The sequence below is a fragment of the Polistes dominula genome, unplaced genomic scaffold (assembly GCF_049000335.1).
Source record: "Polistes dominula isolate Pdom_NZ unplaced genomic scaffold, Pdom_raw_medaka contig_79, whole genome shotgun sequence".
In the NCBI taxonomy this organism is placed as follows: domain Eukaryota; kingdom Metazoa; phylum Arthropoda; class Insecta; order Hymenoptera; family Vespidae; genus Polistes; species Polistes dominula.
In genome coordinates, this window is record NW_028300916.1 from 1,936,185 (window position 1) to 1,954,918 (window position 18,734).

The 18,734-nt window shown below is 23.5% G+C and overlaps 2 protein-coding genes across 4 annotated transcripts in view; one reads left to right on the top strand and one right to left on the bottom strand.

The window, feature by feature from the left end:
* The first annotated feature begins 440 nt into the window (after positions 1-440).
* On the top strand, positions 441-4,533 carry LOC107074516 (ubiquitin carboxyl-terminal hydrolase 35). The gene is made up of 3 exons (XM_015336022.2): positions 441-2,068; positions 2,188-2,390; positions 2,508-4,533. Exons 1-3 carry the CDS (start codon positions 636-638, stop codon positions 3,452-3,454), a joined length of 2,583 nt encoding a protein of 860 aa, XP_015191508.1. The 5' UTR covers positions 441-635; the 3' UTR covers positions 3,455-4,533.
* A 974-nt stretch (positions 4,534-5,507) lies between these two features.
* Positions 5,508-18,734, bottom strand: part of LOC107074520 (uncharacterized) — a 29,218-nt gene continuing 15,991 nt past the window's right edge. Inside the window, exons 4-8 of one of the 3 annotated variants that reach the window (XM_015336031.2) lie at positions 15,610-15,702; positions 11,290-11,352; positions 10,449-10,532; positions 7,118-7,382; positions 5,508-6,049 (exon numbers count right to left, since the gene is read on the bottom strand). In XM_015336031.2, the coding sequence (XP_015191517.1) occupies positions 6,018-6,049; positions 7,118-7,382; positions 10,449-10,532; positions 11,290-11,352; positions 15,610-15,702 (537 nt within the window). In that variant the 3' untranslated portion in view covers positions 5,508-6,017. Of the gene's footprint in view, positions 6,050-7,117; positions 7,383-10,394; positions 10,533-11,289; positions 11,353-15,609; positions 15,703-18,734 lie in introns of all 3 variants that reach the window. The other 2 variants (XM_015336030.2, XM_089170776.1) reach the window with 2 other exon arrangements.

Genomic DNA, 18,734 nt, shown 5'->3' on the forward strand with positions numbered 1-18,734 from the left:
TTATAAATAATTAAATGATGATTAATCATGTGACTATCGAAGCAAGTAAATGTTTAGTTTATTTTTTGTATTTCGCGCCATAATGTATCTATCGATACTAGAGATATTTTAAATTGTATCATCTCAGATAAATTTTTCTAGTAACAAAAATAAAAAGAAAATAATAATGAGAACAATTAAAATTCGCATAGTTAATAAAAAAATATATATCAATAATATCAATTATATCAATTAATATCGTAATATAAAATTATACTTCGAGACATATCGAAAATGTATCGACCAATCCAGAAGATATCGTTTTAAACATAAGTTTATATCATACGATTTCATTGGTCAGTTAGTAGCTATATTTAATGACTCGTACGTAATTGGAACCTATTATCGTGAATATTTTGATCTTTCTATGGATCTTAGAAAGTTGTGTTATGGGCCTAAAGCGGTGAATACCATTGTGCCAATTTGTTCGTGTTGGCTGTTTGACCAGCTGTTTCGTGTGACCATGAAATCATTTTGATTTTCGTGAAAGTCATTGTCGATTGAGGTTAAAAATAGTTATAAGTTCATTTGAGTAAAGATATATAAAGAAAGAGAAAGTTATAAGTGCAATTTGTCAGTGCACCTAATTAATAACAATGGGTACGGGACAAATACAACGTGATATAGAACATAGCTTGACTTTAATAGTAACAGGAAAACCATTGGAGATTGCTGAGGGATGGGCCAAATTAAAGAAGATCGAAGGTAATCAGGTATACGAACAAGCTAATAATTGTGTTGATATATTGAAACCATTATGGGACTGTGTTACAAATGTTAACCAAATACCTGGTATTATTTCTTGGTATTGTAAAAACGTAATAACGCATAATTCGAATGTTAATACGTTTGTTAGTGATTTAACAATGTTCTTGAAAAATACAGACATCAAGAAAGAAATGGAAGATTTAAGGAAGATTCTTGAGCTATTGAAAGATTACGATATGTTTTTTTGTGAGTCTAATAATTATGTAGAACTTGGAGAAGCAATAGTGATAAGTTTGGCCAATCTCTCTCCACCGTATCAACCATTGAAAAATGATGAGTTTAATGAAAATGTTATCAAGATTCAGACTTTGTTGTGTGAAATATGTTCTAAAAAACAAGTACTTGTTCCTGTATGCTTGAAAACATTATACAAAATTATATCAGATAAAGATAAAAAGCAGGAACCAGCACTTGCATTAGCATCCGTATTAAAATTGAATGAACCTTCAGAAGAAGCGGTTGATTGGATCTTTGAATCTCAATGCGAAGATAAATTAGTTCAGGCTTTAAGGGTCTTATGTGCTTGGCTTCCAAATTGGAAAGGAAATAGCCTTGGTCGTTGGATAATGGAATTTATATTTGGTTTAGAAAGAAGGAAAAAGGATAAGATACTTATGGAAGTTCTAGAAACAATGTTGAAAACAATATTTTCAAGTTCGTTAGAATCAGTACATCGTCACAATGCTTCCAAAATTATATTTCCTATTTTAGAAAGACAAGGCTCATTACGTTTATTAAAAATTGTTATTAATATGATAGATCAGATATTAATTAATATAGATAAATCTAATATAGAATGTATACAAGATATGACCGACATTAAGAAGGCACTTAAGACAAAACTTACTCGTTCTAAAGATCATATATCTTCGCAAATCATTTTGCCTGTAAGATCTCAATCCAGTATTGGCAAAGAAATACTTATCGGACCAACTTGGACTAATGAAAGAGAATTAGATTCCTTTTTAGAATCACCCAAATCTATTACCGGGAAAGTGGGTCTTTCTAATCTTGGAAATACATGCTATATGAACAGTGTATTACAAGCCTTATTTATGACAAGAGAATTTTGTCACGAAGTATTAAACTATAAATCTTTTAACGATAATGGCGAACAAGTTATATTGAAGAAACTGCAAGATGTATTTGCTCTTTTATTATACTCCAATAGAATTACTTTATCGCCAAATGAAATGTGGAATGCTTGTCGACCTGCTTCTTTTTTACCTGGTCAACAACAGGATAGCTCGGAATTTCTCTGGTTCGTATAATATTCTTTCAACTACTTGTAATACTAAAAACAATGTTTATATAAAATAATAATTATTATTATTTCTTTTTATATTTACTAATAGATTCTTTTTCTTTCTCTCCAAACAGTCATTTGTTAGATATGTTACACGAACAAGAACGATGTGCCACAAATGATTTAATTAGCTATCAATGTAAAGTCGATATACAAGACAACGATAATTTGCCAATAGAAGCAGCAGCAGTCATTAAGCGTTGGACCACAGAAGAAAATTTAACAGGGAATACAATTTTACAAAGAAAAACTCAATCGTTAGCTGATTTTACGCAAGGTAATTATTTCTCTTACATTTTGTAAAGATACCTTTAATTTCAAACTTTATAATCTTGTTAGTTATTTCGTTTTTCTAATTAAAAAAAAAAAAAAAAATGTTATTTTGATTGACCAGGTGACGAGCTAACACAGACACAAAATCTCTCCGATTATCATTCGGATTCAACAGACAGTGGAATACAATCTGTTGGAGGAGAGGAAATAAGTATACCATCATCTCTTGTACATAGAGTGTTAGGCGGAGAATCAAAAATTACTTATAAGTGCGCACGATGCAATACATGTTCACACAACACAGATAAATTTCGTGATCTTCAATTGTGCTTCCCGGAAGAATTAAATGAAAATCAAGAAGCCATATCTGTTCAAGATCTAATAGATTATTATCTAGCACCAGAAAAATTAACTGGCGATAATAAATATAGATGCGACAAATGTAGAATATTATGCGATGCCGAAAGAATAATTAAAATTTTACAAGCACCGTCACATTTAATATTAACGTTGAAACATTTTAATTACGATTTTGAAACTAGATTAAAAACTAAATTAAAGCATAAAGTTTTATACAATAACATTATACAATTGCCAGTATCAACTCAACCAAATTCAATAACTGAAACTTATCAACTTTATGCAGCTGTTGTACACTCCGGTTTCAGTATGGATTATGGACATTATTTCACTTATGCTTGTGATTCTAAACAAAATTGGTACAAATTCAACGATAGTTTTGTTTCTTGTACTACTTTAGAAGATTTAAAAAATTTAAGATCACCAGATACGCCTTACATACTCTTTTATGAGAAATTAGGATCGTCGTCCAATGGAATTTATGAAGATAAGATCGAATTATCTATGTTAAGTAAACATATACAAGAATTAGTTGCTAAGGATAGAATTGCATATATAGAAGAATTAACACATCAACCTGAAAAATCTCAACAAAGTCGATATCCAATTACGTTATTTCGCCGAAGTGATAATTCTGATGACGAGAATCCTCCATTTAGTAATTGTCGTGGTCCAGTTAATATACAAACGAATTCACGTCTTTGTTAAATAATATTTCTTTTAGTTGTGAGATTTAGATTCAAATTTCATTTTAGCATTAACGAATTAATAATAATGAATTTAATATATTCATTATTCATTGTTCATTCATATATCATATTTATGATTATATCGAAAGTTGTAACGTATTCAGTACTACCATTTGCATAAACAAATCATAAGTATTTAAATATATATTTATTAAATTATAATTATGAAAAAATTATATATTATACAGAACAAATTTTTAATTTCTATTTATATCATTTCTTTAAAGGAAATTTTAATCGTCAATTATATATTTCTTTTACTTTAATTTTGTTTTTCCCCCTTCTTTAACATACAAGATTTATTAAATAATAGATTATATATATATATATATATATATATATATATAAACATAAATTTTTAAGTATAATCATAAATCCGATGTAAGGTATATGTAATCATATTCTACGAGCTGTTTTTTCTGCTCTTGTTCATTAAACATCAATTAATTTAACATTGTTATTGTTGAACAATAAGATACTTTTTGAATAGTTGTGAATGATGAAATAATATGAATCCATTTTTGAATTAATGAAAAGTAATTGTTATCGAAAGCACCTTTTGTGTGTCTTTTAAAATACAATACGTCAGAGATTTTCAAATAAAATGAAACAAAATAATAATAATAATAATAAAAAAAAATAAACAGATTAAATACAAATAATTCTTATAGAATAATAATAATAATCGTAAGAAAAATTCATAATAATGTGAAAATAGCATTAATATTATTAATAACATTATTCCCGTGCGTCTGCGCATATATAAGTGGGTTTAACAAACAAAGTAATTCATAATTTAATAATAACAAAATACGCTTTATTCATATGTAAACAATTACAAAAAAAAAAAAAAAAACTACCATGTATGATATTTATAAATGATACGTTTTCATCGGCTGTGTTTATATATGTATGTATGCCAAAATCAGTATTTCAGTTAGTATAAAAAAAAACCAACAGTATCCGAACGAATATCATACATCTATCATTGTCATATACATATACATATATATATATATAAATGAAAAAAAAAGAAAACTCGTATTAAACATCATGTAAAAATAAAACCTTTTCATCTGTTAAGGAAAATGATTTACTTGATAACCATCAAATTATGTTCGTTTAGAGATATGAATATTAATATTGTAAACCAATAACAACACACTGAATAGAATACATTATATTATTTATTAATTTATATATATATATATATTTTTTTTTTCTGTTATTTTTTTTGATTGAGATAGATATTATATAAGATCGTAACTATTGACAAATATATATACACAAACACATATAATATATATATATATATATATTCTTTTTCAGTGAAAGTTATAATAAAAATTATAATATGCATGTGTCTTGTTTATTTTTCAAATGAAATAATATTAAACGAAATGAAATGAAATTATAATCGTGTAAATAGTTGCATGTTGAGATAAACAATTTAATTAAAATGTATTGTGTCTGTGTATATATATAAAGATATATTTAAAAATAATATTCTTAATTTTGATGAATAATTTGACATTAATAAAATAAACAAACAAAAAAGAAAAATTATTAGATCACATTATAATATCTGTGATAAATTTATACTGTCAAAATTGATATATATATATATACATAAATATCTGCTGTTTTTCGTATTTCAGTAATCCTTAAAATGAAACATTCTTGGAAAATTGTATATATATATATATGAATATAAAAGTTTTGTTAAACATTTTGACATAGGATTATTAACAGCTGACACATTGGTGAATGCCAAGTAAATAAATTATTGATAATTCAATTTTCTTAATTGGAACAAACAAAAAAAAAAATAAATCTGGAAAATTTGACTTGTTTATAAAGAACAATTTCAATTTAATATCAAATGTATCATACACGTGTGTACATTTAATTGATTTATTTTCCATCCATTTCTCTCTCTCTCTCTCTCTCTCTCTCTCTCTCTCGTTCTCTCTCTTGCTTTCTATCGGGTAGGAAAAAATTCAATTTCCAAATACAATAAAACGATGATTTATTGAAAAAATGTCACATATTTCTTTCGGATATCTCTAAAAAATATATATACAAATACAAAGAACAGGTACAGTCGATCAATTGCAAATCTATTATCATTTAACTTCTTATTTTAATGTACTTATTATTATTATTATTATTATTATTATTAGTAATATTAATTATTTAACGATTTTCGCGAGATGATGATGATGATGATGATGATAATCTTTTTTTTTTTATTTTTTTAACGAAGTATTCTTACAATTCTCTCTCATCATCTCACGTGACTTGTTCTTGAAAAATCATGAGAACCATAAGATTGTCCTAGAAAATACGATCGATCGCGATAGACCACGAATAGAGAAAAAAAAGCTTTCTCTTTTTACAATTTAACTAACAGCAGCATTAATATGCTTAGAAACAATTGATCTATGATTAAATAATAATTGTTTCGTGTGATCAAACTTTTCCTAAGTATCATCAGGCCGGTGGGAGAATGGGGGTTGAGTTTACTTTGCGTTGGAGTTCGTCAAAGGAATTTCTGAAAATAGAAAAAGGAAAATTTATCAAATAACACGTTACCTTACCACGGTACGATTAAATCAATTTTCCTTCCTTCCAATTTATCCCGTTTAAAATTCAACAAGCGTAGTTCCTAATTTATCTCCTTTGATCTTTAAAGTAACTCAGTACACATTTTCAAACGAACAAACATACAAATATTATTTCAGATGTATGTACTTTGTAATTGTGAAATGAAATGGAAAATATATTTCGTGTAATTATGTAAATTGATAAAAACTTTTATCAATTGAAATATTTTCTATCAAATTTCATTTAATTTATATATTGAAATTATTTTATTGAGTAAAATTTCTTAGTAATTTTATTTTCATGTAAAGTAGTCCGTTAAATCAAACATTTTCGAGAGATATGATTAAAACATTTATTATTATTATTAATATTATTATTTATAGTATTATATATTTTTATTTAGTATTAGTATACTATTATTTATAGTATATATATATTTTTATTTATTATTGGTATATTTGATATCGTAAAGTGTGAACAAAATTGATAATTATATTCAAATAATATTTTATTTCTAAAAAATCCTTTCATTTTCGAGTACCATTTGTTATGGGTAGAAATACATACGAGGGATGTTGACATTTAATTAATATACTACTGTATCAGTAGTACAATAGTTAACATGATTGCATATCTCAATCAAGGATTGTGTGATTGTAATGTTATATTATTTATAAAAAAGAAATATTATGTGTAATTATAGAATTAGAAAATTGTACAGAAATTGTCCTATTTGTTTATGGTCTATTAATTTTCTAATTACGTGACATATATATATATATATATATATATATATATATATATATATACACACTATCAATAGTACTCGAAAGAAAGGGTTAATTGATCAAAGAAGTTTCATTCAAGTGACACCATTTAAATAATAATAATAATTATTTATTGAAATATAAATTATGTTTAGATATTTTTATATAGTTAGACCTCCATTATATTGTCAGTTGGTATTTCACTATTGGTAAATTGATCAAAGGATAGTAGAAGAGATGAAACTCACCTGATTTTTCCATAGACATTGGTATTGCCGTTGGCGTTGAACTCGACGTTGACGTTGGAGTGTCCGGAAATTGAACGTGCTTTTTATGTGCTCGTCCTACCGTAGGACTCTTTATAGGAAAGGAAAGATACCGTGATGTAGTTGGACTTTGGGTTGGTGTTGGTGTTATCTTCGTCTCGTTAGTGGTAGTAGGTGTTTTTCGTGAGCTCAAACAGGATGTTGTTGCAGTTGTTGTTGGTTGTACCGTGTATCTCACAACTGGAACCTTCAAAAGTATGTCGCATAATGACTGTTTTAAAACCTTTTTTTTTACCTGAATACCATTGTTTCGAATAATTTTTTATTCAATTGTGATAAAACATAAAAGTGGAAACAAAGAAAGAATGGTTGTTCGATTCAAATTTCATTTGTAATATTGCAAATATTATAATTTATATTTAATTATATTGCATATAATATAATATTGCAATAATGTGTATGATAATAAATATCTTAACACTTTAATGGCCGCACGTTTATGTAATCACACGTTGCCATGGGGCACGATAATATTTTTGAAGAATTCATTTCAAACAAAATTTATTAAATTCACGACAAAAATTAACATAAAACAATAACAAATTTAATTTTATATAATTTTAAATATATATATACAGTTATAAATAAATAAAAGTTAATAAAAATTGTTTCGGCTATCACACAAATGTTGTGTGAGCGGCCATTAAAGTGTTAATGTTCTAATAATAATACATATAATTTATTGATCTATTATATTTGTATTATTTTGAAGAGAATTATTGTTTTGAATACGTATGTAAACACTTGTACAGATTTATACAGAAAGGATAATAATTATAATATACAATGGCTTTCTCTTACATCAGAGAGATCTATTTGAATTTCGTAATTATCGTTTCCTACATTGAGTCACAGAGGAATAGATGCATACACATATAATATAATATATTACTAAGTGATTCCCATCGATTTACACTAAACCTTGTTTGGTATACAATCAGTACACTTCAAACTATTCAAAGCTTGAATCATCCTCTTTGATTATCCTGGTATGCCTAATCAATGGTATACTGTTTCCTTTGGGTATAATACTCTACTTGCTTATTGAATATTCTTTCAAATATAGTCATTTAATTGCAATCAGATCAACTTCGATTAAATTATATGCCTCGGTAATTAATTATATGTTAATTAATATCATTTATTTCTATTGATCCTTTTTATATCGAATTTATTATTGAATTAATGAATTTAACACGTGTGATCTGCACACATGATTTTCTAATTTTTATTTCATATAAAATACTAAATATTATTCTAAAAATATGCATAAATTAATTACAATATTAGAGTTCAATTTTTATATCATTATTTATAAAAATATTTCATTTGCAAATATTTTTTGAAAGTGTTTTATTATTTACTTTCTTTGTAATTATTATAAAAATTCACGCCTGTATGAATGCAACTCTCCAGACACACTTTGAAAATGTTGCTTGCAAGCGTCATCTCTCGGGACGGAATTTTTTTGTCTGCTCGAAAGATAGGCAACCCGTCATACATATGTGTATGAACAGTTTTGACTGTAAAAAAATTCCGTCCCAGTAGATGTCGCTCGCAAGCAGCATTTTCAAAGTGTGTCTCGAGAGTTGCATACGAACAGGCACTCATTTTTATATAATTAAATTAGTAATTAAATAAATATAAATATAATATGAAATAATTTTTAATCGATTTCTCGTATAATTAATTTCAAATGAAAATTTGGATTGTATATAAGTTTGAAATTCGTTTAAAAACAAATTATTAAGATTTAAGTTGTTTCAATTATGCAAATTTATTTAATGACATGCATATGCTGTATTTCTACTTTAACGTAACGTTGTAATTTCATTTCAAATTATACAATTTCAATGTATATATATATGAGTTTGAAAATCGTTTAAATAAAAAAAAAGGGGTATAAATCATTTCTCATTAAATATTATAATAAGATTCAGGCTGTTTAGATAACGTTAAAAAAAAAAAAATATGTAAATTGAATGAAACGTGAGAACATTTTTTTTGTTTCATCCTCATAGAAATCATTTTGTAGTTTGTATAAAAAAATTTGTGAAAATCGTTTAAAGAAGGATAGGTTCTTCTTGAAAATGTAACAAGGTTGTATACAGGCTTTATATCTCGACTAGTACTGTATATATCAAGTGAACATCGGTATTCCAAGAGTAAAGTCAAGCGAAAGAAGCTGATGCATCGTATTTCTATTCCCTTAGGGTTGCGACGACAACAGGGTAAGCGAAATTCAAAGATATGTCGTACTTATACACGTATATTTTTCTTTTACATATATATATATATATATATATATAAGATTACATATAAAAAAAATTAATTGAAAATAATAATAATCGCGTTTGTCTTAACTTTGTTTAGATTAGATGTTGTTTTAATCTTATTAATTTAATTATTATTTTATTTATTAATTTATTTGTTATTTTTAAAAATTTTTACTTTTATTATTTATTCATTTATTTATTTAAATTATTGCTAAAATTTAATTATTATTTTATATTAAATACAATTTAAATTTGTTTTTAATTCTGTTTAGATGAGTGTTGTTTTAATTTGATTAATTTAATTATTACTTTATTCATTAATATATTTATTTATTTGTAAATTGTTTTAAATATGTCTTTTTTTCTAAATAAATAATATTATTATTATTATATGAGTAATAAATAATTAAAAAGATTGATATAAATAGGTAGAACCGCGTTGATACGATTTAGTGAAGTGGTAAAATCGAGATGAAAGAAGGGAAAAACGATCAATACCAAAGATCTCGTTATATTCTCGTGCTGTTATTGGCTCTTACTTGATATTACATATATAAAAGGATAAAACGCGTTTTGTGCCGAATATCAGATAATATTTTTGTAAGTACTGTAAATCACGTGAAATCGTCTTTAGCCACATTGTCATATGATCCGGAAACACTAAAATAATATTATAATCAATCGATTTTTATACTTTCCTTTTATACGACGATAATAGTTTACGACTTCTTCGTATTTTAATATAGTGATAAAGTTTGTGGAAAAAACTATTTTCAACGTACAACTAGTGGAAATATTTTTATATCGATTTTAAGGTTTTTCATTTGAAAAAAAAAACAAAAGTGAACTTTTGAAGATAAAAATAGTGAATTTGAATGATGAATTTGAATGATGAAAAAAAAATGAATATTTGTACACTTAACTTTTCCTCCCTTATCACGTTGCCCTTTTCTTCGTGAGACTTTCAGAATACTGACCCTGTAGTTGTTGTCATCCGCTGCCGTACCACGATCGGCCAAATATTCTTGATATTGTGAGATAACACATAGAAGAGAGTACACCTATATATAAATAATTAATTACATAATTAATTACATGCTTTTAATTATAATATAACATAATGTAACATAATATTATATAATATGATATAATACAATATTATTATAATTATAATTATAATATATTATTTTATATACAATATTTTATACATAATTATATTATAATTACAATTTAAAATTATAATATATTATTTTATATATAATATTTTATACATAATTATATTATAATTACAATTTAAAATTATAATATATTATTTTATATATAAATATTATAATTACAATTTAAAATTATAATATATTATTTTATATATAAATATTATAATTACAATTTAAAATTATAATATATTATTTTATATATAATTATAATATAATTACAATTGAAAATTATAATATATTATTTTATATATAATTATATTATAATTACAATTGAAAATTATAATATACTATTTTATATATAATTATATTATAATTACAATTGAAAATTATAATATATTATTTTATATATAATTATATTATAATTATAATTATAATATAAATGAATATTTTTATGACAAAATAAATTAAAAAAAAAATAATTCCAATGAACTAATTTCATTTTCTTTTTTATTTTCTTTTTCAATTTTTCATTTTATATCATTGGAATTATTTATCATTAATAAATGATATAAATATAAAATACGTTTTATATATATATAAATGTATGTATGTAGGTTTTTGTATGCATGTATCAATGATAAAATACAATTTGAAAAATACTAACGTTTAAACACAGTAGGAAAAAGTTGAGTGTGTAGAGCATCGCCATTATTGGATTAAAGTTTGGCTGCAACAGGAAAAAATGACAAAAAGGTTTTGAATTATTTGCTTTTGAACGTGTGCTGTTTTTTGTATTGACAAAAGGTGTGAAGATAGAAAATGGAAAAAAGAAAAAAAAAAAAAATTCCTATAAAAACAGAAAAAGAAAAAAATGGGAACAAAAGGACGCGACAGGTACAAAGGGATAATAAAAAAGAAGAGAAAAAAAAAGGTTTTTGCATTCTGTAAAAAATTTTAATTTATTTTTTCTTTCTTTTATCTCTCTCTTTTTTTCTTTTTTTCTTTTTTTTTTTTAATTCTTGGGATTGTATAGATTTATATATAACACATAAATATAAATCATGTTGAATTTTTGTTATTTGTTTCTAATTTTTTTTTCTTTCTTTCTTTTTAGCGTCTTTATTTTTCTATCGATTGTATAGGAAATTGGATACTGTTTCTCTTGTACGCTTGCTAACAAGCTGGCAGGATTTGGGTTAGAGGAAAACGTTGTTTTGTGAGAATGAATTGAAGGTGTTGCGACCGATATACAATGTGAAACTAACGTAAAATAAAGCGATACAGAAATGAAAAAAAAAACAAAAAGAAACCTTCATACGATAATTCAATAACGTTCGATCGTTTGATAGGGGGTGACAGGATCAGATATTCGTTTTCAATCAATTTTTAAAATATATATTATATTTTTAATAATTTAATTAAATCATATAATTGCAAATGAATCTCTTGTGGTTGAAAATTTACTTGATTTTAAATTATAAAAAATTATGAAATGAAAGAAAAATGATTTATCAGAATGAAATGCAAAAAATATTGTTTCTATGTATTAATGATATTTTATTATATATATAAATTTATAATATATAATATAAATTTATATTATAATAATATAATAATAATAATATATAATAAACCTAATAATTTATATTATTATTTTATCATAATATAAATTAATATAATAATTATAAATATAAATAAAATAAATACAATGTAAATAAAAATAAATAAAAAATAATATAAATATAATATAATATAATTATAATATAATAATATAATAATAATATAAATTATATTAGGTTTAAATTTATATATAATTTATATTTATAATTTTTTAGATTTAAATATATATAAATTAATATAAATTTTAGATTTAAAATTAGGTATTTAAAATATATATATATATATATATATATATATATATATATTATAAAATTTATATGAAAAATATTATGTATAAATTTATATAATATATATAAATATATATTATAAAACAAATAATATATAATATATCAATTGTTAATCGATTATTTACGATTTGTGTTCCATATAGAAATTCAATCAATGAATCTTTTCAATCGTTTTTTATTCGTATATATATATATGTCATGTTACGAACCATTAAATGAACAACTTTATAGGTTAGACTATAAAAAAAAGAAAAAAATACGATAAAATTGACCGATCAAATATTTGTATTATCTTTTTATTTTCTCTACGTTGGTACATTTTTCATTTCTTTTTTTTATTTCATTATATTGATTTTTGTATGATTACTTTTACAAATTTAACATTGCATTTAACACCAGCACACATTACTTCCAATTATTAAAAAGGGAATTTTTCTATCTCTTTTTTTTTTCTTCTTTTTTTTCTTTTTTCTTTTTTCTTTTTTCTTTTTTCTATATGTACACACGAATAGGATGAAAAAACTTAATAACGCAACACAACCAAATAGTTTCAATTTGTTCTTTCCTAAGGTAAAGTCACGTTCATGAGAAACACATTTCTTTGCCACACGTTAGGATGATCGTGTATATGGTTTGTTCACGTTAAAAGTAAATACAAATAGAAAGAAAATAAAAGCTGAAAAAGAAAGAGAAAGAAAGAGAGAGAGAGAGAGAGAGAGAGAGAGAGAGAAAGAAAGAAAGATAGAAAAGTCGAGTAAAAAAGTTGACCGATCTGATGATGAGAAATCATTATGATCCCGTTCACCATTTTTTTTTCTTTTCTTTTTAGCTTTTACGTATGAAAAGGTCGGAAGGAAGATGTCATTTCGAAATTGGTTATCTTTTTCGTTCATACGATTGACCTAGATCAATTTTTTGTTCTTTCTTTATCTCTTTTATTATTATAGGGTTTTAAAAATAAGTCGGATTTGTATTATAGTTCGTTCGCGTGGAAAATCCTAAGTCCATATATCGAGAATACAAATATAAAAATGGGTTATATGAATAATATTATTTAAATAATTTTATCTCGAACGTTTTCTTACTATTATTATGTTATACTATATATATATATATATTATAATATTAATATGATATTATATATAATATATAATATACAATATAACACATATTAATATATATTAATATAATATTATTTATTTTATAATAATATTAATTATATATATATATATATTATTATTATTATTATTATTTAAATAATTTTATTTCATTTATCAGAAATTTAGTTGTCATATTTAACGTGTAAATATAATTATAACGTTCTAATTTTAGCATTGTTTAAATATAATTAATAATTAATTATATATTTTATAATATATAATTTAATAATATTTTATTAATTATTTATAATATTATTTATAATATTATTATATATTCATTATTTTATAATATATAAAAATAATTATATATTTTTAAATATACAATTATAATTCTAATATAATTATCATATCGCTCATGCGCAATGATGACTACCAGGGTTAAATTTTGCTATAGTGTAAGTAGGGTGTATTATTATTATTATTATTATTATTATTATTATTATTATTATTATTATTATTATTATTATTATTATTATTATTATTATTATTAATTGGCATTATGAATTCGGAAGTTCATTGCCGCAAATACCAAATCCCGCCATTGTTCCCGTCCCTGAAAGTAAGGTGTATTAGAATATAAAAATAATTGTTAATTAATCAATGTAAGCTTTACGAATAAATTCTCTTTATTAGGAATATTATTACCGTTGTACACATGCGCGACATTCGAAAAGCCATATAAACATGATTGAATAAAAGAATTTTGACAGAGGACAACGTACCAGTCAGAAGGTGAATTTCGAGGAAGACGGTACTAAGATCATATACTCGGTGTTTTCAAATAACAATAGACATTTCTTTCGATTAATTAACAATTATTTTCATATTCTAATACACCGTACTTATATTATAACCAAATTTAATCCTGGTAATCATCACTGCGCATGACTGATAAAATAATTACATTAGAATGCAAAACATACTAAAATTAGAACGTTTTAATGTTAAATACTCTTTATTAGGAATATTATTACCGTTGTACGCATGTGCGACATTCGAAAAGTCATATAAACATGATTGAATAAAAGAATTTTGACAGAGGACAACGTACCAGTCAGAAGGTGAATTTCGAGGAAGACGGTACTAAGATCATATACTCGGTGTTTTCAAATAACAATAGACATTTCTTTCGATTAATTAACAATTATTTTCATATTCTAATACACCGTACTTATATTATAACCAAATTTAATCCTGGTAATCATCACTGCGCATGACTGATAAAATAATTACATTACAATGAATAAAATACTAAAATTAAAACGTTATAATTATATTTACAGGTAAAAACAAGCAACAATATTAGAAATAAATCGTTTTCAAAAGATTAATAATTATCTATTATAATTTATATTATATTTATATTATAAATTATAATAGATATTACATATATAATATATATTATTAGATAGATATAATATTAGATAGATCTAATAGATATTATATATATATATTTATATAATATATCTATGTATTATTATATTTCTATTTATATATTATTATATTTATACATAAATATATATATATATAAATATAAATAGATATATAAATATATATAGATATAATAATATAATAATAGGAATAATAATATATAATAAGAATAATAATATATATATATATATATATATATATATATATATATATATATATATAGATATAGTAATATATTATATTATATATATTTATAAAATATATCTATGTATTATTATATTTCTATTTATATATTATTATATCTATACATAAATATATACAAAAATAAATAGATATAAATATACATATATAGATATAATAATATAATAATAGGAATAATAATATATAATAAGAATAATAATAATAAATATATATATATATATATATATATGATTATAATGTAATCAATAGAGATTGTATTTTAATCATTATAATTAAAATACTCACCGTTATGATGATTAAATACAATGCGTGTGAAATGTCAATCGTACTGCAAGATATCATGTTAATGATCCATGGTAAGAGGAATATTCGTTTGTCCTGAAAAAAAAAATAAATAAATAAAAAGAAAATTAAAAGTATGAAAGCAAGAAAAAAACAAACCAACAAATAAAAAGAAGAAAATATTCATTTGAAACTTGATAATACGACAAGACGAAAAAGTTTATGGCTTATTTAAGTTAAATATTCTCTTGGTATTCGAGTAATAGTTCAAGTTCTCTTCATCCATTTTAATTTCTTACTTTACTGTCTTCTTGCTTACTTGAATATACTATTTTAAAAAACAAATCGTTAAGCCAATTACTTTATGGTCACTGATTAATAATATTTATCATGTTTTTTTCATAAGATTTAATTATACGTTTGAGAAGTCAAGGTTTTTTGTCTTTTCTTCTGAGAAAAAAATGGTCGTGGTGGTGGTGGTGGTGGGGGGAGGGGGGTAATATTTGATACGAACGTTATAATATTTTTCTCTTGGGAAAGTACTTGTATACTTTTTATCTTTTTTTTTATCAAAAGCTTATATGTTTTAAAAATATTTTCTATCATTTTGATACGCACCAATCAAATATTTATTCTCATCTAAATATATTCAACGAATGTACAAAGTAAAAATATTTATTGATTATCATACTTTATATAGAAATATATAAATATTTAAACTTCCTTTTAATTCGATTCGTGTATTATCACGTTTGATATGATCTCTAATCAAATATTTTATATTTTTAACCCTTTGATTGTGGCGCACGTGCTCTCGAACCAATCCCTTAATATGAATGGCAAATAAAATAAAAGTATGCAATTTTTTTTGTAATTTTTTTCTAAGTAATTTTTCTAAGCTATTTTAACCCTTTGGGGTACATTTGACGAGTGAGACTCGTCATTTATATAAATATATAAATATTTCTATTTTGTTTTTATTTATATATATATTTAATTTATATCTTTTAATTGAAATGTTGTTGCAAAAAAAATATATATTTATATGTCACCAATAGAAATATATTCCAAATAAAATGTATTACTTTTACTTATATTAATTCATATAGTAAGAAATTAATATTAAAATTTTCCGATAAAATTCACTACTCAAGGGGTTAATTTATTTTATTTATTTTGTGCATCCCTTTAATAATAATCGGTAATTTAAATATAAAAGAACGACAAATAGAAAATTGTTTAAATGTAACACACAGTATAATAACTTTAACAAAATATTTGAATAATTTTAATCCTAATTATATAAAAATAATAAAACAGATAATGAACGAATAAAGATAATAAAATTAAAATAAACGACGAATTTCAAATATAAAATGCAATTAACTTAAATGACATTGAAATAATTGCCAATATTTAGTTGCTATGTTACATATCACGATAAATTCCATGTTAAATTAATCGGTAATATAGCAATACAGGTGCCATAGTAAAAAAATACAGAGGGCGTATATTTACGCCTTTCGTGTATATTGATGAATTTGTGAGAGCGTATATATATATATACGCCTTTAGCAGTCAAAGGATTAAACATATTCGATGATTAATCAAATAAAATGTTGATTTTCTGTTTATTTTGTTTGACTTTTACAGATAACCTCTTGATTTCTTTTTAATAGATTATAATATTGATCCAATTGATTGATATAATTCAAAAATTGTACATAAGAACATTTTTAAAAAGATTTCTTATTTAAATATTTATTTTAATAAGTTATAATATTTAATATTTTATTTTTTGTTTGACTTATACAGATAACCTCTTGATTTCTTTTTAATAGATTATAATATTGTGATCCAATTGATTAATATAATTCAAAACTTTGATATAAGAAATTTTTAAGCAGATTTCTTATTTATATTTAATAAATATTAAATCAAATATTTATCGTCAAATTTAATAAATATTAAATCAAATATTTATCGTCAAATTTAATTATACACAGAAGTGATAGTTCAAGTTTCTTCCGATTAATCTTATGCATTATTATACTGTTTTCCAACGATAAAACTTTCAAATCGATGTGCAAAGATCACTGACAGCAATGAACCTAAAACTTAGTCCTAATTTTGAACGGATGGATTATTAATAGCACGAGGTTGATTCAAGCGATTAGGTTAAGTAGTTGGCAAGTTCTATTTAATATTAAATTACTTTTAGTTGATATGAAACGATTACAAAATGTTTGACACTTTTGTTTGTTTTTTTTTTTTTTTTTTAATTCAATCTACACGTTTTGTAGATTTTTAAAAATAAGAAAAGAAAGGAAGAAGAGAAAAAAAAATAGTAATTTGATTAAAAAATGACGTAAGATCGTGTAAACATGTTTTCGCAAAATGAAAGAGGGTGGTTTTAATGTACGAAAATCTCAAATGGGTCGTTTGTTGTATAAATTCGATGGTGCACGTTAAAACAAAATTGTAACTTCGAAGACTTTCCTTCATTTCTTCCTCGGTTTCATTAACAGAACTTTAATTAACTACCCTTTTAGAAATTACGTTTTGATGTACCACATATATATATATATAAGTATGAGGTAACTAAATGGAATAAAATAAATGAACTTAAATTAAAAACGATAAATTCAATTAGATCAATTTATTTTTGTTCTTCTTTTTCTTTCTTCTTTTCTCTCTCTTTCTTTTTCTTATTAATTTCATATAAATTTATATCGAGTGAAAAAAAAATATATATATATATATATATAAAAGAAAGAAAGGAAAGAAAAGGGGTGGGGGGAAAAAGAATTAAGAGGAAAAATTAATTTGCTATATATTTTGCTTTTCCTACGTAGTTTAATCACGCAAAAGAAAATTACAACGAGAAAAAGAAAGAAAGAAAAAAAAGGAAAAAAAAAGAAGAAAGGGTAGAAAAAAGTGAAAGAAAAAAAAAAAGAGAGAAAAATAAAATTCGAACAATGAAAAAAGAAAAGAAAACAAAAGGAGGTAAAGAAAAAAAAAAAGAAAAGAATAGAAAAATATAATAGCTTGGGAGAAAAATGAGGAGGGGAGGGGGGTTGGAAACTCATAAAATATTGATCATAATAGGGGTAGATTGTTACTTTTTT

Excerpts from the sequence above, each read along its gene's own strand:
- LOC107074516 (XM_015336022.2), top strand. The coding sequence starts at position 636 with ATGGGTACGGGACAAATACAACGTGATATAGAACATAGCTTGACTTTA. Across the intron at positions 2,069-2,187 it reads GATAGCTCGGAATTTCTCTG|TCATTTGTTAGATATGTTAC; the intron begins GTTCGTATAATA and ends CTCTCCAAACAG. Across the intron at positions 2,391-2,507 it reads GTTAGCTGATTTTACGCAAG|GTGACGAGCTAACACAGACA; the intron begins GTAATTATTTCT and ends TTGATTGACCAG.